The sequence below is a fragment of the Perca flavescens genome, chromosome 6 (assembly GCF_004354835.1).
Source record: "Perca flavescens isolate YP-PL-M2 chromosome 6, PFLA_1.0, whole genome shotgun sequence".
Taxonomy (NCBI): domain Eukaryota; kingdom Metazoa; phylum Chordata; class Actinopteri; order Perciformes; family Percidae; genus Perca; species Perca flavescens.
Genome location: NC_041336.1, coordinates 17,281,254 through 17,304,344, shown reverse-complemented (window position 1 = coordinate 17,304,344; position 23,091 = coordinate 17,281,254). Strand labels below are relative to the sequence as shown.

Sequence of the window (23,091 nt, the reverse complement as noted above, 5' to 3'; positions counted from 1 at the left end):
GTAGTTGGATAGGTAGTCCCAGTGCATGCATGCATTTCTGTTTTGTGTTTAAGCCCAGGAAATGTAAAATACAGTCAGTCGTAGTGTACTCCAATGAACAGTGCAGTAGAGTTGGTAGGGATGTCAATCAAACGAATAGGGCAAGTTGTAGGATAATTGGACATGAAGCTCTACAGCCTGTATTAGTATTCCAATTTTATTAAAGGCAACATAAACAACTCTGTTTCTGTTACGGTAGTGCTTGCATGTGCTGTGCCTACTTAGGACTCTATAGAATGTAGGCATATTTCAAAATAGAAAACATTATGCTTTATAACGTTTTGTATTTATTAAACCATTATATTGTACAAATTAGTTACAACCGTAATAGGAGTTACCTTGTGTAAGTCGCTCCTAAATTTTTCCAACTTGGAAGCAAAATATGCTTCTGGGGGGGGAAAGTTACAGAATTTTGTGTTTTCCTTGACATAAATAAAGACATTTTCACCATAACATTGTGCCTAAAAGTCTATCAGAATGCAGGAAATGATGGGGGAGGACCCCCAGAACCCCCCTTCATATGTGTCTCCCAAACGCCCCATTCTAATCCAGATAAAACCCTGGACTTGTTTACTGAATAAGGGAGAGGTTTGTTGACTGGTGCTAACAGACTTAACTGGAGCTCTGCTGAGGCGTATGGCAAATTTTAGCCTGAGTCGTTATGTTTCTGCAACACTGAGTAATCCTTTCTCATGACATGATAAATTGCATTTAAGTGTGGCTGACTGTAAAATCTGATTATATTCCCATTATAATTTTTACTAAAAGTTAAAGGTGTAAAACTAGCTTGATGGTGTTTTAAGCTCCCAACATCTCCTAGGTCACCTAACCATAACCATTGCCTAATCAACTTCAAGACAGCGCTGCGACCGTTGACTTCAAGGCACCTAACCTTAACCCTAACCATAACATTGCCTAATCCTAGTGCCTTCCAGGCAGCGCTGCCTGGAAGGAGACATTGGGGGCTTAAAACACCGATAAATGTAAAACTACGTTGCTTCTTAAAGCGACCATGTTACTCTTTTATACAGAAATTAGTATGATTTTAAACTCTGTTTTAGCAGTATGTACGCGGAATGTGATGTAATGTGGAAGTCAGTCACAAGACTTATTTTTTTGTTTATAAATGTTTTGATGATATTGTTTTACTCTCCTTCAATTAAAGAAGTAAAAACTGACATTAGATCATTTTGTGGCAGAACTTGACATTTGCAACCTTACTTTAACAGCCTTTGTTCAAAAAGAAAATCCAATTCTTACCTGTATTAAAATAATAAAGTTTGTATCTGGATCTGACCAAACTACAAGTTCAATCTATTTGCACTTGGAACAAAGTTCATGTTGTATATTAAAATGGACAGGACTCTTATCTTTTGACAAAAATGTCATTGTTTTGTGTAATCTGATATTTCTCACTGCATAGAGGCACTTCCTTTTACGTTTTGGTCCTCCCTCAGCTACTTGACATTCAGCAAATCCTCATTAGTCAGAATACAAGCTCTGCCTCAGCTCCTCTTCATTGTAATCGAAGTCACGACTAAATAACTAGGCTCCTTGCCAGTGCATTTTACTGAAGGGAAAAAAAAAAATATATACACACACACACACACACACACACACACACACACATATATGTTCCCCCTCAATCTACCTCAAAGACTACCACAGCTGTAGGGAAAAGCGAGCGAGTTAAGAGACTATCTGCAGTCCACCCACACTGCTGCCTCTCTTCATCCAGCCGGCAGCATTCATAACCTATTAAATCTTATGTGCTTCTCCTAACCCGTCCTCCTACACGCATTATCTGAGCAGCAGCCTAGCACTGGTAAGGCTAGCACATAGCGGTTGGGGTGATATAGGGCAGAGATGTTATTACCTCACTTTGCATAATCACACGATCATCTGGGAATATAAAATCTATACTTTACACCTCTTTTGTGAAAATGTTTATTTTGTATGTGAATCCAACAGGGCAGAGAGGGAGGTGGTCCTTAGTAATCTGGACACTCTTTGTTCTGTGGCTCTGGGAGAAAAAGTGACTGAAGACTTTCTTCTGGCCAGAGACGCAGTCATTACCATCTGTAGCATCACAGACCATGTCAGGGTAAGAAGACATAAACTACGATTTGTTTCTAAGCATTTTTTGATGACCCGAGGGTCACACTGATTTGAGCCTGTTCATTGAGACAGTGGGTCGTGTGAATGTTCATTCGGTCCCTTCAGGATTTCACGGCCTTTTTGAGATTGTTGCGGCCCAAAATGCCTGATTTTTGCGGGAGCTTTTGTAAAAAGTTGCGATGTCTTTTGTATGTTTGTTGCAATGAAGTTGCAGGAGACATTGAAAGTTGCAAAAAAAGTTCGAGTTTTGTTGTATATGATACCGGCACCAGACCTAGGGGGAGTCTGGACCAGCAGCAATGGCTACGCAGGCTAGGAAGCACTGCGTAGCTTAAGGAAACTGAATCACAGAGAGCACGTTAGCGTGTTGCTCACGGCAAAGCTTGTTTATTTCTGAAACAATTGCATACAATTCCCATACATTCACATTGTCTCTACTGTATTAACTCTGATAAAAGTGCATGTTAAAATGATAATAAAACGTTTAAATAAATGGTGTAACCAAACTGATGATAAATAGACAAAAAATAAATGCACATACATTCAAATGATTTAACACATATTACACATACAAGACTTGGCTTAACTTAAGATACTAAAAGATACCAAAATAATATAACTTCACTTCACATTCACTGGACTCAGACACCTACAGTCTTTCACATATAACCAATGCTATCCTGCTAACACAAATTTAACCATAGCATAATACACACCCATACATACAACATTCTTACACATCATGTTCTCTCATACGCGTGCACTTAAAGGGGTGATGGAATGATTATATAGGGTATATTACACTATTCCTTAAGGTCTCCTAATTGGGTATGTAACGTTGGTTGGGCTGAAAATTGCCCGAATGCTATTTTATTAGGCCCTTAACTACCCTGTGAATATGGTTCTATTTGGAACAAGAGCTTTTCTTCCAAATATGGTATGCTCATGAATATTCAGAATGAACTACGCGCTGATTGGTTTGAGCAAACTACATAGAAACACATGGGAGACTCCACAGCAGGTCTCATATTTCAGACACTGCAAAGTTATACATTGTTTGTCGGGCTATTACGTTATTAAATTCACTTGAGACTTTTTTTTAAGCGAGAAATCGACTATATAAAGCTCAAATATGGGCCGTTTTACGAAAGTTGGTGGCTAATTGCAAATTTGGTAAGACTGTGTGTCGGAGTTCAGCCACCGGTGCTGCCTCGCCGCCCGGCCTGCCTTCCTTCACAGACCCCGGCCTGCTATGAGGTACTTGGAGCTCCGTCACGACTGGCAGCCCACAGCATGGACTACCAAACGCCGCTGACCTGACAGAGCTCCAGGGCCTGCCCTCTTCCTGATAGCTAAATGGCCCGTTGTGTGAGAGTGAGAGCGCGGTCAGCGAGCTTGTTACACCAGCAATCTCTTACCACATGCTACACATGTCACACCACTTATACAACATCTACCTAAATGTCTTATAAAGCTAACAACGGTGTCCAATTTCAAGTTAATGAATATTTGTGAAGACAAGGTGTTTTGTTAGCTGTGACTGTCCCTTCAATCCTAGCTACCTGTGTATAGGGCTGGGTATCGTTCAGAATCTTTCGATCCGGTGCCAGTTTCGATACCAATTCCTAACTATACTTTTTTCAATACCATATGTTTTTAAAATTCATTTCAACATCAACAAAAATACATTAAACACAAAGTTTTTATTTTCCATCTTAATTGTTAATCTAAACAGTTATCAAAATGTAAAAATTCTGGTAAAACTGCTCACTCAGAGTAACATTAATAAAAGTGCCTTGCAAGCTCATCCTGTCAGTCTCTCATCAGGGCAGAGAAACTACCGTTGTGGCTGCTTGTAAAAGGAAGTGTAACGTCAGCACCGCGACCGCTTCCGGCTCGCCATTAATATCATCATTAATATCGTATCGCAGCAAACGCTGTCTGCGTGAAGTTTTAAAAAACTGTAACTACACTTGAAACCAACCGTGACTCTCTGTGACTTCAACAAAACTGCAGACAGTTGTGTGTGTGTGTGTGTGTTCCACTCTGTCAATATGCAGAGAGGACAGATAAGCTTACGCGCTCAGACGCTTTTGGAACCGAAATTTGGCACCAAAAGAGAGAATTTTTCGATACTCGTAGGATTGGAGTATTTTTTTCGATACCATAAAAGTATTGACGTTCGGTACCCAGCCCTACCTGTGTAGTTACAAATCACGAATAGTTAGCTTGATTTTCGGCGTAATTCGAGTATATTTACAGTTTGAATTTCGCCACGCCACGTATACAACATCTACCTAAGGCTCTTATAAAGCTAACAATGGTGTCCGATTTCAAGTTAATGAATTTTTGTGAATTCCAGAGGAATTCTAAGAGGAGGCTAGCAAGCTCTCATTGATAGAGCTACAACCAGCCGCAGGCTCTATCGATGCGGCGTTTATTTCCCCAATCGTTTGTTTTAAATAACTCGACACATTATAATTACACACATTTTAAGATTAACTGGAATCTGTGGTAAGAGATTGCTGGCGTAATAAGCTCGCTGACCGCACTCTCACTCACACACACCTGGCATTAGGAATAGGGGAACTGCAGGCCCTGGAGCTCTGTCCAGGCAGCAGCGTTTGTTAGTCATTCACCCAAAAAACTGTGACTTTACGCGGGTATGAGGTGCCGTGGGCTGCCAGCCTTGATGGAGCTCAATCGAGCTCACAGCAGGCCGGGGTCTGTGAAGGAAGGAAGGGAGGCAGGCCAGGCGGCGAGGCAGCAACACAGGCAGCACCGGCCGCTGAACTGACACACAGTCGGACAAAATTTGCAATTAGACATACATTTTTGTAAAATGGCCCATATTTGACCTCTACGTTGTTGATTTCTCACAAAGTCTCAGAAGTAAATTGAATGGTAAAATAGCAGATGAACAATGTATACAATTTCTGAGATCTGCACGACCTAGATTCAGAAGACTAACTGATCTCAGGTCAGTTGTGTAGCCTATGTAAATGCTGGGGCGTGACAAAGCGAGAGACTAGAGCCAAATGAGGAGGAGCTGCCGAGTTGACGTCAACTAGGCGACTTATTGAGATTTGCCCGTTTTCAGAGGCCGTTTCAAATTGTGAGATTTTCAGAGGAAAGATGTCAATGGGATTTAGAGGTTCTATGTATGTCCTAGTTACCCACTAAACTGTCATTATTCAACTATGACAAGGTAAAATTGGATTTGCGTTCTATCACCCCTTTAATACTAGCGCTTGAATGCCATGTTACTGAATGACCGGGAATGTAAAACTAGCTTAAAACGGTATTTCTCATCACCATTTCCTCACTGTTTGCTGGCTAATACTCTGAACAAAATATAGGCCTAGAACGTGTTTTCTTATGTTACAGGATGCTAATATCAGTAACTTAGACTTACAAACTACAATGGAAAAACTACATTGTCAGCCTGCCGACACTGGTCGGAAAAAATTCCTTCGCAGTTACGCATTTTACTCATTACGCAAACACCTCAAAATCAGCTCACAACATCAAACAACGATTTCTATAACCTTTAGATAATCTGCTGATACAAGCAGTATGAGAATACAATATGAAAAAGTGAGGTTTTCAGTACCTGTGAATCACAGAGAGCATGTTAGCGTGTTGCTCACTGCAAAGCTCGTTTATTTCTGAGCTGCGCATGAGCAGAGCTAAGAGCTACGGTCTCCTTAATGGATCCACAGCAGCGCCTTCTATTGATGTGGAAGCGTAATGGCTTCAATAAGTCAGTAAGGATTAGTTACAATGGTTCAAATATTAAACACAATTTGGGGGGGTTGTCTGTTTAAACAAACATTAACATATAGCCTTTTCAACCTACTACATAGTTCTTTAAAAATTAAAAGGAAACTTGTTTCGGGGAGAATAGAACTATCCTGGGCTGAGTTTTCCTTGTAACTTTACCAAAAAGGCTCAGAATGCTGCAAATTTTGGTATAATATGAAAATGGCTGGTGGATTTAAGACCAAACAATTTGAACATACAGTACAGGCCAAAAGTTTGGACACACCTTCTCATTCAATGTGTTTCCTTTATTTTTATGACTATTTACATTGTATATTCTCACTGGAGGCATGAAAACTATGAATGAACACATGGAATTATGTACTTAACAAAGTGTGAAATAACTGAAAACATGTCTTATATTCTAGTTACTTCAAAGTAGCCACCCTTTTCTCTGATTACTGCGGTCCAGCTCACCCCAAACCATCTCGATTGGGTTCAGGTCCAGTGACTGTGGAGGCCAGGTCATCTGGCGCAGCACTCCATCACTCTCCTTCTTGGTCAAATAGCCCTTACACAGCCTCGAGGTGTGTTTGGGGTCATTGTCCTGTTGAAAAATAAATGATGGTCCAACTAAATGCAAACCGGATGGGATGGCATGTCGCTGCAGGATGCTGTGGTAGCCATGCTGGTTCAGTATGCCTTCAATTTTGAATAAATCCCCAACAGTTTCACCAGCAAAGCACCATCACACCTCCTCCTCCATGCTTCACGGTGGGAACCAGGAATGTAGAATCCATCTGTTCACCTTTTCTGCGTCGCACAAAGACACAGCGGTTGGAACCATAGATCTCAAATTTTGACTCATCAGACCAAAGCACAGATTTCCACTGGTCTAATGTCCATTCCTTGTGTTTCTTGGCCCAAACAAATCCCTTCTGCTTGTTGCCTCTCCTTAGCAGTGGTTTCCTAGCAGCTACTTGACCATGAAGGCCTGATTTGCGCAGTCTCCTCTTAACAGTTGTTCTAGAGATGTGTCTGCTGCTAGAACTCTGTGTGGCATTCATCTGGTCTCTAATCTGAGCTGCTGTTAACTTGCGATTTCTGAGGCTGGTGACTCGGATGAACTTATCCTCAGCAGCAGAGGTGACTCTTGGTCTTCCTTTCCTGGGGCGGTCCTCATGTGAGCCAGTTTCGTTGTAGCACTTGATGGTTTTTCACTTGGACAGATTCAAAGTTTTCGCAATTTTCCGGACTGACTGACCTTCATTTGTTAAAGTAATGATGGCCACTCGTTTCTCTTTCCGTAGCTGATTGGTTCTTGCCATAATATGAATTCTAACGGTTGTCCAATAGGGCTGTCAGCTGTGGATCAACCTGTTTTCTGCACAATGCAACTGATGGTCCCAACCCCATTAATAAGGAAAAAAATTCCACTAATTAACCCTGACAAGGCACACCTGTGAAGTGAAACCATTTCAGGTGACTACCTCATGAAGCTCATTGAGAGAACACCAAGGGTTTGCAGCGCTATCAAAAAAGCAAAGGGTGGCTACTTTGAAGAATCTAAAATATAAGACATGTTTTCAGTTATTTCACACTTTTTTGTTAAGTACATACTTCCATATGCGTTCATTCATAGTTTTGATGCCTTCAGTGAGAATCTACAATGTAAATGGTCATGAAAATAAAGGAAACGCATTGAATGAGAAGGTGTGTCCAAACTTTTGGCCTGTACTGTATATGTCAGTGGCTTGTTGATTTTTGCATTGTTAGTTTATTTCCTAACCTGGCCTGGGACACACACATTCATACGGTTTGATAAAGTACTTATTGAACTTTAACTTATCATTGCACTTACAATAACAAGCGTAGCTGTCTTCAATTTAGGTCATCGTGTCTCATCTCCGTTTTTTCCTGCATCCACCGTGTGTTTGTGTGCGCGTCAGTAGCGGGGGGAACTGTATGAGCAGCAGCCCCGCCCGTTGCAGACAAGATTGAAACCGCAGCCGCTGCAGCAACTTTATAGTGAAAAAAACGTTAGAGGGTAGCCTACATTGATGTTAAAATGTATACAGGTTGGCAGGACGGTCTGAAATGTTTTGCTTTGTCTTTCGCTGTACATTTTGTTGGTAAACGTGAGATGTTCAAGTCTCGTCTTCATATCGGAAACAAGCTTTCTCACTCCCGCTTGGTCAGTGGCACTCAGTCACATTATACTGACGTAAAGTATGGCACGTGGGACTGCTAGGATTGGTTGAAGTCACGGGAAACTCCGGTTATTGGTCAAATTTGTGGAGAAGTTGCGGTGATTGGTCAAAATTGCGAGTTGCACCAAAGTCACGGTGATTGGTTGAATTTGCGTGAATTGGCGCAATCGCGAAATTCTGGAGGGACTGTTCATTTTGGGGTAAATTTGTTAAACGTGTTTGGTTTATCCAATACCTAGGGCTGGTAATACCCTTTAAAGTGATACCAATACTATAGAGTACTTAATTTGTTCTTTAAATAAATCTGTTATTTGATATCCGAGATCGTATTGTGAACGAGTTGCCATTAAAGTCTGTTTTGAAATTCTGGAGCAGCAAGACCCATGTGACGCGTTCGTCCAATCAGCTGCCATGTGTTGCATTCGTCACGCTCATCCCGCTAGTCATTTCCAGTAAGTGTTTTAACATAGGTGTCGAAAGTGGGCACTACGGTAGTAAGTGGTTAGTGCACATTAACAGTGTACTGATGAACCGTGCGGCCCACACACACTCCGAACCGAGCGATTCGGATGTTTTTTCATGAACCGTCCCACGCCTACTGAACACAGCAGAAAACAGGCAAAAACATTAAAAGCAACAACCGTAAAATCAATAAGCAACATCAGTAGGCTTTAAGCGATTTATGGTCTGTCGATGCAGAATTGTTCCCATTGCGATGCAATGATTAATTTCAACACCCCTAATACCCATAATTATAAAAATATATATAATATATAAAAGATTTCCATAGGCTCTATATCTGTGATGTCAATTGTGATTTGGGAGTAATAACACTGCTTAAAATGTATTAAGTCTATTTGAGTTTTAGAGGTCAAATGGGGTCTGTATTTTTCCTATAAACAGGGCTTCAACACAATTTTAACATCATCCACTGCATTATTTCCACCAGCAATCAAAAGGCGCTCCATTCAGACTACCACAGGATCACCAGCTCTTCACCTGCCTCACACAGGCCATTGCTGACGGTAAATACAGACAAATGTACTTTTTCTTGTGGTAATATATTCATCTTAGCCTTCACCGCTCTTGGTTTCTTCCTCTGACTGCTGTCCGTGTGACTACTCTAGGTGTGGTAATGGAAGACCCTTACTGGCAGAGCTTCATGGAGCAGGCTGTCCGTCTCCTCTACTTCATGGCTGAATCCCCTGACCAGCTGTGCACTCGGCTGCTCCAGCGCAGCGCTCGCCTCTTACTAGATCAGATTGCAGAAGGTGGCGAACTCAACAAGGACGCTAGCCAAATGCAAGATGTATCTCAAGAGTCCAACGAGCAAGGCGAACAAGGTGAGTCTCCTTGTGTCTCTGTCTACGTTAACACAGTGTAACCGGTCCAATGTACTCTTAATCACATGTGTCCATGTGTCTTTCTCTCCTGCAGTGAACTGTGTATGTCTGGCCCAGCTGTTGGCTCTGTGTGGCTGTGTGGCTTTCTGGCAGGTGTCTCACCTTGAGCGCAGTGTGAGCGCTGAGCTGCGGAGGAGGAGAGGAGAGAAAGAGGAGAGGGAGGAGAAGGAAAAGGGCCCATCCAGCAAAGCTAAGGTGATCAGGCTGTATATAACACTTGACTTGACTCGCTGTATGTGCTGTACAGGCGTTTAAACAACCCAGTCTAATGCTGAAAGTAAGTGTGTTAATGTCATGCACTACCCAATTAAACTCACCTGTGAGCCTCAAAGGCTTTTAGTGTGGAGCTAAAAGTTAAGTTATTTGATTAGTCTATTACAAAAAATTTACACCTATTTTGATAATCAATTAATTGTTTGAGTCAAACATCTGATGGTTCCAGCTTCTCCAATCTTAGGATTTGCTGCTGTTTTCTATGAATGTTCTGGAGAATTTTCATGGCCACTTTTAACATTTTTGTTATTTTATACACATAACAATGAATCGGTTAATTAATTAAGAAAATCGTTAGTTGCAGCATTATTTCAGTTCATACTGGAGTTACTGGAGTTTTTAAAAGTACTTCTGCAGATACTTTAATGTTACACTGAAGCCAAAACAAGTCCCTGTATAGTGAAAATCATTTAGATAATCAGTCTCAGCAGGATGGCTTGACGAGATGAATGTGAATGACAGTCAGATGAGTAATGGCTCATCATTGATTAGCCCATCAGGGAACCAAAAGAAATGTTTCCTTAATTAACATTTTTGTTATATATTATTTTATCTTTTCACAGAAAGAGGCAGATTGGCATACAACAAAATTTGTAGGTTGGACTCAAACGTCTAATGTCACTACCACGTGGTATACCTCACCAGGAATAGGGCAGCAACTAACTGTATATGTCATTGTTTCTTTATTTTCTAGATTAATCCATTAGTTGTTTAGTCTATAAAATGTAACGAAATGGTGAAAAATGTTGATCAGTGTTTCCCAAAGCCCAAGGTGACATCCTTTCAATGTGTTGCTTAATCTACAACTCAAATATATTCAGTTTACTAACATAGAGGAGTATAGAAACCAGGAAATATATTTACATTTAAGAAGTTGTAATCTGAGAATTTTGACAAATTAGTGTAACCAATTGATTATCAAAATAGTTAGCAATTAATTTAGTAGTTGACAACTAATAGATTAATATTTGTAGCTCTAACCAGGACGAGAGGGTTTTAGTGATTGTCCATGCAAAATGGCGCATGAAAACCATGTCTATGAATGTTTTTTATTCTGTGAAAACTTGTCACTACTGGAATAAATTGTAACCACCTTTCAAGTATATTGGCAGTGTTTCATACTAAAAAAAATTAACTAATCCCTTCAGTATTAATGGTCACTTTTATCTGCAGTCAGACGGAAATTTGCCAAATGAAATTTACTTGCGTGGTGTAGTGAAAATTACATTAAAAGGAATGGGAAGCAAAATGTGTTTTATTGAGAAAAAAAAAGAGAGAGAAGAGGCTGTTTAGGTAAAGCTTTTCTGTTTTTCCAACAGCAAGCGGCCAATGAGAGTGCTATGGAGGAGGAGCTGGGGTTGATTGGTGCTTCTGCTGAAGATACGGAGGCTGAACTCATCAGAAAGATCTGCGAGACTGAATTACTGGCTGGTAATGAAAACCTCTAAACCCCTTTATTCACCATCCTCTGCATTCAGTTCTTCACATACGAAAAACATCTTCTCCCCACCCTCCTCTCTCTGTCTGTTTAGAAGAGAACCTGCTGTCTGCATTCCTTCCTCTGTTGGTGAGAGTCTGCAGCTCCCCAGGACGTTATTCCCACCCGCAGCTCACCACTGCTGCCTGTCTGGCACTCTCTCAGTACATGATGATAAGGTAAAAACATTGACTATTCCCATTTTCTTTATGTACAGCGGGGGAAATAAGTATCAAAGGCGTCAACATTTTTCCCAGTAAATATATTTCCGATGGAGCTATTGGAATTACATTTTCACCAGATGTCAACAACAACCAAAGTAATCCACCCATACAAAGAAATCAAAACATGTATGTCCCTACAAAAGTTATGTGGAATGATAATTGGAACATGAAGAAAAGGGGGTGTAAAAAGGCATGGGAAGCCAATAAACAAGCTGAAATCTGTCAGTATTTAGGAAGCAATCCTGCCCCATATTAGTGCAAGTTAATATCCGATGGATTAGTCCTAACTGATGGCCTATAAAAAGTTTGTTAAATATGTGAATATAGTGAATTCTTTGTCTCTTTTGTCAGCCCATCGACATGTGAAGAAAACATCCGTCTCATGTTTACAGTGCTGGAGCGCTCCACTCTTCCTGTGGTCAGGGCAAATGCCATAATAGCTCTGGGAGACCTCACCGTCCGTTTTCCTAATATCTTGGAGCCTTGGACACAGAATCTCTATGCCAGGTAAATGTAATAAGTTCAACTGAATCAGCCCAGTGATATAAAATTAATTTGTCACAGTAGCAGCTCATGCTCGTTAACACTCCATCACAAATTGACTCTTTTCCAATAATATGCCCATTATCGCAATATCCGTAGATTTGTTTTTCCACCCAACATTCTAAAGATAACCTGCGTCTGATGGCTCAGCTTAGTGGGTGTACTGTAAAAGACGTTAAATCTCATCCAACATCCCGCTTCTGCTTGTACACTTGAGCCATCTTCATCCGGATCCCACCACCGTCTCAGTGTGTTCCTCTCAGCCACTCAAGTGTTGCAGCTGTCACAATGCTCCACTGAGCCACATGATGGGAAAAGTTTACTCTTTCCATCACGACTTTTGAACGGGGGAAACTTTGAGATGATCTATGTTTGCAAACTCTATTATCTGCTTTGTGTCCTGACCTCTGGTTGCCATGGGAACCGGCCAGAGCTTCATGGCCAGTAGATAAACCCAACCCCACACATGAACTAGGGTGGATATTTTGACCGCCTTCGACAAGGGTACTTTAGACAACTTAATTACTGGTGTGTTACGGATTGTGACTAGAACCAATGGCTAGTGTGTTGTAATTATACGCAGCAGTTTGGTGAGCAGAAGAGAATAATTTGGGGTGAAGTCAAAGGTTCTACAATTGTTTTTACGCTTGTACGCTTTCATTTTAAAAACACTTAATGGTTTCTGTTTCGTCTGCACAAAGTTACGGTTTTCCTATAGTGAACTTAGAAGCTGAAGTTTCTCTCTTGGATGAAGTGAGGTTCTAATTATCATGGTTGGTAATGCTCACATTGACTTGTTTCGGACGTGTAAAACATTCTGTTCTTTTATAATGCTTCATTGCCCTCCTTGTGTTTCCTACCTGATAAGCATTTCATAGCGTTCCCTAATTGTCTCCCACACACCAACACCTCCACTATTCTCTAGGCTGCTGCCCTGGAGCCTCCTGATAAGCGCATTAAGAATTAATTACCCTGCTCATTGCTGTTGCAAGCTTCTGCATTGGCTTGTAGCAGTGCCATGAACAAGTGTCTGATCCTCTGCCAGGAGTCCTGCTCTCTGGCATAAATGAAAAATGGTTAATGAGGTTTTTTTGTTCTGTGGTTTTGGGTGAGGGTGAATCTAAATCGGTCTCAGAAAGGTATCTGATTGCCCTGCCATCACCTGTCCAATCCCATTGTATTCTGCCAAGGCTGTGACAGTTGTTTGGTTTCAGTGACGTTCTGCCTAATTACCCAGTCTTTACAGAAAGCTTAATTGACTAAGACTGGGAAAATGCACAGGTGGCAAGAATTTTTTACCACCCACGTCTTTAGTTACGCTAGCGATGTGTACTGGAAATATTGGTATACCGCTTTGGTCCAGACTGAAATATCTCAACAACCATTGAATGGTTTTTCATAAAATTTTGTATGGACAGGCGTGGTGCCCAGAGGCTGAAACATACTGCTTTCGGCTATCACTTGTAGTGAGAAGATGATTGAGGAAATATTTCCGGTCAGAACGAAAATGAATCTGGCAGTAATTTCACACTTCTTCTCCTCTAGGCTCAGTGACGAGGTTCCTTCAGTGAGGCAGACAGCTGTGACCGTTCTTACTCAGTTGGTGCTTAAGGATGTGCTCAAGGTAAAAGGTCAAGTCAGTGAGGTGGCTGTGCTGCTAATTGACCCGGAGCCTCACATTACCAGCCTGGCCCTGAACTTCTTCAACGAGCTGGCCTCCAAGGTACACACACACACAGACAGACAGACACACACACACACACACCTGAATAATTGGGAAGGTTTTTAACTCTTAGTGTTACCCATCAGGACAATGCAATCTACAACCTGCTCCCAGATATTATCAGTCGCCTGTCTGACCCAGAGAGAGGCATGACCTCCGAGGACTTCAACACCATCATGAAGTGAGTTGCATGGCCTTTCAGTGTGTCTGGTCCAATTTGCTGCCTTTGTCCACTGAGGATTTGTCCATACTGAGCAGGATTCGGCAGGCCTGGGAAAAGTCATGACTTGTTTAAGGGGGGAAATTGACAGAATGCTATTTTAAGAGCTTTATTTAGATGCTATATTGTGTATCTGTGTTTTCAGACAGCTGTTCTCCTACATCACCAAGGAAAGGCAGACAGAGTCTCTGGTAGAGAAACTGTGTCAGCGCTTTAGGACTGCCAAGTGAGTAAATCTCCACCTACTTCTCTCCTCTCACCTGCATCTTTTTATTTTTTAATTTTTTCTTTGTTCCATTTCTGAGTCGGCCCTGCAGTATTTTATTTGTGCAAGATGAAGGGGTGGATGCGTAGGTGGGTAATTAATGGGTATTTAGTGCGTGAAGATAGATCGACAATTAAAGCGAGATGGACTCACAAAATGATGGACAGGGACCTTGCCCCACTTCTACTTCCCCCAATGTGACCTTTCTTTCTCCTATTGGGCACAGACCTGCTGTCTCGTACACTGGCCCCCACCAACGCACTTCATATTACTGTTGCTGTTTTAAGAAGTAGTATCATGAACAAGATGTGCTCAAAACATTCTGCAAATTCATTACATGTCTTCAGCCACGTCACAAAACTTTTAAATTGTTAATAAATGCATTTAATACACTGAATTTAAATTCAGTGTTATGTTCAATTATATCTCGTGCATGCAGAGAAAATTTGCTTATTTTGAATATGTTGCTCCCGAGTAGAATTTCTCATGTCAAGCTGCATTCTTAATTGCTGCCCTCAGGCCTGAGAAAAAAATTTGCGGATCAAAATGTTGCCTTTTAAAAAGCAAAACTATTTAAATAGAGCCTAACAGTGTGCAGATCCCCTTTATGCCCTGTAGTTAAATACTTTTTGTCTTGGTCCTGAATATTTTTGTTTGAATGTGTGCAAACTTGGTCCCTGAGCTGCATTCTTGAAACCTCTACAGGCCACTTTACCCTACAGGCTTCATTTCTGATCTGCTGCTCTTTTATGAACCATCCAGACCTCTCAGGTCTTCTGGGACAGGTCTGTTACTATCCTAGAGTCAAAACAAATCCTGGAGAAGCCGCATTCAGTTTGAATGCACCACATATCTCCATCTACTTTATTGATATCGTCCCCCAGGGGCAATTTATGGTGCAGCAAGGCATACATGTAAAACAATCCGACACACAGCAAAACCAAAGACAACAAACGGAAATCCACATTAAGTGGAACCCTAAAAATAAGCACATGAATAACAAAGTGGTTAAGGTCCATTTGTCCATCATTAATTACTAATAAAAAGACCAGATGTGACTTGCTGCCGGTTACTGCATGTGCTCTCCAAACCCCATATCTGAAACTAACTCCCTTTTCTGTTTGCCACTTCAGTTTATTGGATTACATTTTTGACTATTTATTCATATCTTGCACTGTAAATGTAATCTATGGTTTGGTCTTTCATATCTATTTAGCTTTAAAAAAAAATCTATTTGTGTATCTACTGTATATTGCCTTCTACATTTGCTTGTTTCTTCCATATCTTTTCCCAAGGCCTTTTTTTGTTTTATGTAAAACACTGATGTACCGTGATGGAAACATTTCACCTATTACCTACACTGACATTTTATTCACTCATTTTGTCATGAAAACTGTCTTCCCATATAGTTGATGTAGACAAACAATTGGCCGGGCCAGGCTTCAGTCTGCCTCTGACTCATTCTTCATACTCCGAGCTCAAAGGAAGGACATTTTATATTACACAATGGCAAAGTGAATTTAGATACAGAGGTTCCTGGAAAATGAGATTTGGTCCAAATGCCAGGGCAAAGCCATATTCATGAGTAATGAGTTTTTATGTTGAGGATCTTGAATTTCTATGCATTTCACATAGTTTCTAATTAGGTTAAGTCTCTAATCCCTAAGACTCCCATGCTACTTCTCTCTTAGGACGGAGCGTCAGTGGTGTGACTTGGCCATGTCTCTGTCTCTGCTGTCCATGTGCGAGCGTGGTTTCAAGAGGCTGCAGGAATGCTGGGAGTGTTACAGCGACAAGTTAACTGAGCCTGGCGTCTACCAGCCTCTGCTCTCCATCACTGCCAGGCTCCGTCGTGGGGCCAAAGCCCAGTTCAAGGTGTCCCATAAATCTCCTTCTTAAACCACTAGTTTTGTAAAAAAAAAAATGTAATCTTTGCATTTACTGACGGTAACTTTGTTTTCCCAGGCCCAGGTAGATGAGTTTGAGAAGCGGCTGACTGCGGTTCACACACGGGGGCTGGAGAATGTGGAAAGTCCTGAGATGGATGAGGAGAACCAAAAAGGAGTAGGATCCTCTGAGAAGACAGTCATGTGTACACCTCTGCCCGCCAGAGGCCGTACGAGGTCAAAAAGAGGTCAGTGCTCATAGAAATTCATTTTCAAGGGTCCTGCTGTGTGCAAATATGCATGTAGAAAATTGTTGATTTTGTTTGTGAGGGGGAACATTTTTTTTGTTACAGGTCAAGCAAAGCCTTCAGTTTCTGGCCGTGGCGACGACAGTTTTGTGACTCCTCAGAAATCTCGCAAGTCCAAAAAACCTGCGATCACCTTCAGCAGTGATGAAGAGGAGGATGAAGAGGGTGAGTGCAGCCACTTTATTCATTTAATGTTCCACTTATGGCATTAGTATGTAACTTTTTGATATTATTGAACGTCCGTTACATCCATTGCCAAATTAGTTGCTACAAAGCTAATTAAGACGATCAGCTCCACCCAACTCTCTCTGTATTTCTCAGTACGGCTATGTTCAGAAGATTGTGTCTGGTGATTTTTATTTATTATTTTTATTTTTTTAATCCTCCGTGTCTGCTACTAGCAACTGTGTGGAGGAGGGGTGGAGGTGCGTGCGCGATCAAGGAAGGCTTGCATCATCTGGATGCGCCTACAGTGTTGTCATTACTTAGAATTCCTCATGGGGGAGACGGACACTACGCACTATAGCTTTAAGGATTATTCTGCCTTATTTACATGTTTTACTATTGATCAGTTGTTTGGAATTTAACTTAATTTGTCTTTTAAGGAACATATTGGATGGAATGTATAAATGACATTTATTTAGGGCTGCAACTAATTTATTAAAATAATGACACTGCTTTTCTTAATTGTTTTGTCTCTAAAATGACAGAAAATGCCTATCACAAACGTCTTCAAATTGCTTGTTTAGTTTGACCAACTGTCCAAAATCCAAAGAGATTCAGCAGTTTAATAACACACAGGACAAATAAAACATATTATATATTATACATTTTAGAAGCTGGAACGAGGGAATATTTCTGCTTTGAAAATCCCCCCAAAAAATGTTCTTGATCAATGGACTAGTCGTTTCAACTGATAGTATTATGAATAGAATTGACATCAGTATTTTGGAACAAGTCAGTAATATACTTTAGATCAATAAAAGTTCAGAGTGGAGTCCAGTTATCCAAGATCTGGGGATATCTCCAATAGTCCGGATGATATCTGAAAATTATGTTCACATTTTCATAAAAGCATGGAATTTGGTACACTTGTACAGTTTGGTGTGCCAAACATTTTCAGAAAGGGAGCCATGGTGGCCATTTTATTTTGCGCCATAAATGAATTATGTGTTTTGCATCATATCTCCTGAACCAAACATGGCAACACAGAATAGGTGATGTCTCCACCTATGTTTTGATGGTCAAGGATTACAATGATACAAAATACAACATCATAAACTGTTCAGGTAAAAAGTTAATTGTGCATTTAGTGACATTGACAAGGGTAATCTCAGTATCTGAGAACCTAGGCTAGACTTTAGATTATCATGTCTGTTGCATGCATGTTGTGTAGAGTTTTGGACACGTAATTCTTTTGTTCATAAACCGTGATGTACAGTGACTGAAAGTACAAGGACAGTATTTAATATGACCTTAACAACTAAGCTTAAAAAAGTGTCAAACAACGATTTACTTAAGAAAACATTTGTTTTAGGCTTATGCTGATTGACGATCAGATTGTATATGGACAAATAAAAAATTATCGGCTATTGGTTTCAGATCTTCAGAACGAAGAGGTAATAAAATAACATCTAGAATCTGTGCCACTGATTGGTCAGAGAGAATCATCACTTGAAAAAACTACACCATGGTCAGTTGATGAAGTAAAGACGTTCCTCTGTTTGCTTGCCGATGAAAGGCTCTAGCAGGGGGAACACACTGTGTTGAAAATGATGTCACAACTGTTTCACGCAGCGTCGCTGTAACGATCAGCTGAGGATCCCGTCTCCATCGATGTGTCACTATCTGCGCTGGCAAACAAAATCCAGAAAAGTACCATGTACCAAAAGCGAGTCGTGCCGTACCATGCAGAGGAAATTTATTAGAGTCCATGACTGATCTCCGACAACCCCCCCCTGACTTGTCCTACTTCTAATCTATTTGTTTTTTCATCAGATGCCGTAATGGCGGAGAGTGAGACCCCTAAAGTGACGACACCCATCTCCCGCACATCCCGGCGAGCTCGCCTCAGAAACTGATCTGACTTCTGTTGTATTGTCTTATTTCTGTGTATCTTCCTTTTTTAATCTTTTATCTGAAATGGTGTATTGCGTCTTTACATATTTTTTACTTTTTAATCTTATTTTTTAATCTTTTCTTTTTTCAAAGATATTGGTACTTTTGCACCAAACTGAAGTAGTCTGAGGACTAGTGTAACGACATAGCATCAAATAAACCTGCTTCTTGTTTTGATTACCACTCTACGGCTGTCTCTCTCATTTTGAGCTGTGTCACTCACCGGCCTCTGCACGCTGAAGAAACCTCCAGAGGCTTGACACTAAAATGTGTGACGGGTTTGGTCTCTGCTGGGTTATGTCAAGTAAATTTATACCTTCATTACAAGCAGCTTGGATTGTCTGCTTGTATCATGTGTTTGGACAGTGGTGTTTAATGGGTTGTCACAGCTTGCCCAGACAGGATTAATACCCCACTTGCTTCTCCACTTCATTTTTTCTTTTCCTTACTTGCACCATGTTCTTTCATATCAGATTTCAGTCTTTGTCAGACGAGAAACACTAATTCTGTTGTTTTTTTTAAACCAGTGAGTGTGGCTGCATGTTGTTTATTTACAATGTTTTTTTTTTTTTTTTTTCCTCTGTCTGACACATTTGCTGTTTCCTCGTTGGCCGCCTCTGTTCTCCTGTAATCAATCTCTTTTGTAGATCTCCCTCCGCGCTCTGCCTGGTGCTTTTCTCCTTCCCACCTCCTCCTACTCTTCGTTGCCTACTTTTCCTCTAACAGTGCTCCTCTCTTCACTGACATCGCATGCACAGTAGTTCAACCCCCCCCTAATCTCTCTCCTTTTCGCCTACTCCCTCTCCCACACATTGTCCTCTCCTAAAAGATGAGAGGGGTGCATTTCTGTATATGTGATTGATAAGTTATGTAAAGACACTTGCCAACAACAGGCTAACATTGATTGCGGCAGCACTCTCGAGGACAAATTTGAGTGAAATGTATTCAGTAGGTGCTGAATGCAAAAACATGAGTACATTTGCCATGTTTATAACTTTATTTAGTGCTTTAAAATTCTGATTTCTGCTTGTTCGTGCATGTTTGAAAACCTCACACTTTGCTCACAGAAGCTGCTTAAATTAAGAGAAAATATTCACAATTGCTTGTCAAGTGCCTAACATACATTTGTAACTGCTGGGGGTTCATTTACTTGAAATAATCAGAGGCTGCTGAACTTTGAGGTCGGTGTGTTGGACGTGCAGCTCCTGCCAGCGTTGTAATTTGGAGGCAGGGGGTACAGGGAGCAGATGGCACTGACAGACTGTAACTTACCCAACAGAGAAGGGAGGTCAGTGCATGCTGGGAAAGGCACCGGAGACAAAGGGAAGAGAGGGAGGCTGATATTTATGAGGAGCATTGTTAGAACACAGGAAATGTATGATTATGTGGTGACAAAAGACGTGACTCATTCCTGCCATTTCATAACTCGGGTCTCACTGATGAGGCATTAGTTGACTGTTGCCCTCTGACCTTGCTTTGTGCAGCACAGTTTGGCTTGCAGAGTGCACACAGTACACACAAGTCACCTTGGCAATAACAATCACTCTCTCCGAGGCTATGACATCACTCCAAAGAAAAAAGAGGAGGGGGGGGGTGTCTCTGGCTCTACAAAACCTCTGCAGCATCCCAGCTGATGCCCCAACATTCTGCTTCTGCCAAGAGGACCGACGCAAGCAGAAGAAAACTCTTCCTTTCAATTCCATCAGCGAGCGGGGAGTAGGAGGAGTCAGTGGAGTGAGATAGTGATGCTCCCTGCAGGTGCCAACAAGTGAGAGGTAGCCCCGAGACGGAGAGCCAGGGAGATGGACAAGAGTCTGTGAGAGCTGAGGAACACACCTAGAGCTCCGAGAGAAACCAAACTGGTGAGCATGCTCTAATTTTTTTTTTTTTTTTTTTTTTTTTTTTTTAAATGTTTCAGTTGTTGAAATGTTATATTTTTTTCATACTCTTTATTTTATAGTTATCAATTAAAGTCTGATACATTTAGTAGAAAATACATTTCCACGATTTAAAGCAACCTCAAGTATAATGAAAAAGTAAGAATCTAAAAATCATCTTACAAAATGTGTTGAAGTCTCATTTTAAGTCTTATAAATTATTCTGACATAAAAATAATGAAATCCTCTACATTTTTAAGGGATACCATCTAACTAGTATTAGTATTCTTTGAAACCTTATACGCTTAATTTGAGAACTATTTAATGTATCATAAAAATATTCCTCTTAAAAATGTAGAAAACTGTATAATATTTTCTGATTTATCTATTCATTTTTGGCTGTTATCTACATTTCAAAGCCTAAGCAGGGATGGGGGCTGCAAATTCGCTCCAGCTTGACACCCAAAGTACATTGTTACTTCTGTTGCATTGCTTATTTGTTTGTCACAATGTTTATCTATATACAAATAAAAAATTTATGATTTTTGAATCACAGATTTAGATTTGTTAAAGGGGTCTGCAAAGACCACTTTCATCATTTTCTATCAAAGATTTTTCAAAACTATTTTATGTGTGTGTGTGTGTGTGTGTGTGTGTGTGTGTGTGTGTGTGTGTGTGTGTGTGTGTGTGTGTGTGTGTGTGTGTGTGTGTGTTTTATTTCATTCAGTTCTTCATTTTGTCTTTGCAGCCACTGTATTTTCAGCCCTGCTCCAGTTATTCTTGTCCGCCACCTCTGCTGCCATGCTGCGTCCTGTGCTGCTTTGTGCCACTCTGCTCCTCCTGACACCTCTGGAGATTACGGAGGCTCGCTCTCTGCACCCTTCTCCTGATGTTGTGGAGGTACACGGGGAGGGAAGGAGGGACGGAGGGAGGCGTAGATAGAAAAGAAAGGAAAAGAGTGGATTGAGGAAAATTCAGAGTGCATGAAGGATATGAGAGAATAGTCCATGAGGAGGGGAGGGAAAGCAGGAAAGAAGAAGAGGAGACTAATGAAATGTATCACTGATTGAATTATTCCCCCTCGTACACTCCCTGACTATTAAATTGAATCTCTTTTTCCTTTCTGTAGTTTATGGAGCAGTTTCTGGAACGCTACAATGAGCTTTTGACCCTCGACGACCTGGAGAACCTGTTGAACAGCCAACCAGAGGAGCAGTCCAGCTTCTCCCCGGGGGTCAAAGCGGCCGAGTACCCCAAAGGGGCTGACGCACAAACCCAGGCTGAGACCCCCTGGCTGCGCCTGCTGAAGGGGGCTCTGGCCAATCAGAAGCGAGCGGAGCCGGACCGGTCACGGAGGGGATGGAACCGAGGATGCTTTGGGCTGAAACTGGATCGGATCGGGTCCATGAGTGGACTGGGCTGTTAGTGGAGAGAAAAATAAAGACTAATAACATCCTTCTTAGAGTATGATAAGGAAAAACACACATGCAAGGGCGTTCACGTGCACTGAAGGATGTTTACATGCGTGTAGACTACATGTAGTATGGTGTAAACTTGCAGCATTGCTAATGTGATTTCATCCTGCGTAGATCAGATGCTTCACACTATTGTGGCTGTTTTTAACAGAGCAGCTGTAGTTTATTCCATGTGTAAGTATTAAACTGAATATTAGAATATGTTAGCTATATTTACATCAAATGATCATCTTTGATTTTTGGGCTTGTTTTTTAAGTAAATTGGCACCTAATGTATTTCTTGCATTTGTCTTCGTACAGTGAATGTGATTAGACAATTGTTAATCTGTGGATGGGGATTGTGTGTAAAACAGGTGTGTTGGACGTAAATATTAAATAAAGATAGCACCTGTGATTTCTGCTGATTGTTATTTTTGTTTACTTATGATTTGCATGAATAAATGGATTTGACATTAGTGGTGTTTTGCTTACAGATATTCAATTTCCCACCCCTACAGTAAATCCCTGTTTGGTTACTTGTGACACTGTTTGGTTAGATACCCGTCATTTCAATTTGTCCTTCAAAGTGCAGCTTCAAATTCTCCTGACAGATGTTGGTTTTTTTTTAACTCTTGATGCTTTATTACGTCTTCCGATGGCTGTTGGAGAAATTCACATTTCTTCCCCCATCATTCTGAAGAATGGGTGGCCAATCTTAAAAACAAATGTGTGTAAGATCCTATGCTGCTTCCGAAATGGGTTTTACTCTGGCATTACAGCCAAGTTCCTGGGGCAAAAATCTTTAATCCTTTTACAGAGAAACGTCATGAATGTGATGCAATTGCACATTTGGAGATCTTGTACCAGCAATGTGCCCAGTTTGAGAACAAGACATGAATTCCCTTAAACATGGAGGCAATGCACAAAGTCCATGTTGAAGAAAGGTCTAAACCAAGACTGCCTCTCAAAACAATCTTCACCTCAAGGTCCATTTAGTAGCTATTATTATAATTAATATATAGATATTAGTTGATCATATCACATTATTTTAATCAATAATCGTTGGGCCGTTTTTTTCTTCATTCCAAAAAAAAAACTGAATCCACAATTCTATGACAACTGAGCAGACTATATCTGCAGAAGAAGATCATGTTATATGACTGAAAGCTCCAGAATAGCATCTCAAATGGA

The 23,091-nt window shown here is 40.9% G+C and overlaps 2 protein-coding genes across 2 annotated transcripts in view; both read left to right on the top strand.

Annotated features, from left to right (window-relative positions):
• ncapd2 (non-SMC condensin I complex, subunit D2) overlaps window positions 1-18,747 on the top strand; it is a 28,164-nt gene extending 9,417 nt beyond the window's left edge. The window contains exons 19-32 of the mRNA XM_028580908.1: window positions 2,011-2,143; window positions 9,079-9,154; window positions 9,257-9,472; window positions 9,567-9,727; window positions 11,125-11,236; window positions 11,338-11,461; window positions 11,858-12,013; window positions 13,595-13,772; window positions 13,859-13,953; window positions 14,138-14,218; window positions 15,949-16,132; window positions 16,223-16,391; window positions 16,497-16,616; window positions 18,450-18,747. Of these exons, the coding sequence (XP_028436709.1) occupies window positions 2,011-2,143; window positions 9,079-9,154; window positions 9,257-9,472; window positions 9,567-9,727; window positions 11,125-11,236; window positions 11,338-11,461; window positions 11,858-12,013; window positions 13,595-13,772; window positions 13,859-13,953; window positions 14,138-14,218; window positions 15,949-16,132; window positions 16,223-16,391; window positions 16,497-16,616; window positions 18,450-18,532 (1,888 nt within the window). The 3' untranslated portion in view covers window positions 18,533-18,747. The remainder of the gene's footprint in view (window positions 1-2,010; window positions 2,144-9,078; window positions 9,155-9,256; window positions 9,473-9,566; window positions 9,728-11,124; window positions 11,237-11,337; window positions 11,462-11,857; window positions 12,014-13,594; window positions 13,773-13,858; window positions 13,954-14,137; window positions 14,219-15,948; window positions 16,133-16,222; window positions 16,392-16,496; window positions 16,617-18,449) is intronic.
• A 1,435-nt stretch (window positions 18,748-20,182) lies between these two features.
• Window positions 20,183-22,376, top strand: nppcl (natriuretic peptide C-like). Its single transcript, XM_028581065.1, has 3 exons — window positions 20,183-20,431; window positions 21,195-21,346; window positions 21,576-22,376. Exons 2-3 carry the CDS (start codon window positions 21,248-21,250, stop codon window positions 21,870-21,872), a joined length of 396 nt encoding a protein of 131 aa, XP_028436866.1. The 5' UTR covers window positions 20,183-20,431; window positions 21,195-21,247; the 3' UTR covers window positions 21,873-22,376.
• Window positions 22,377-23,091: the final 715 nt, after the last annotated feature.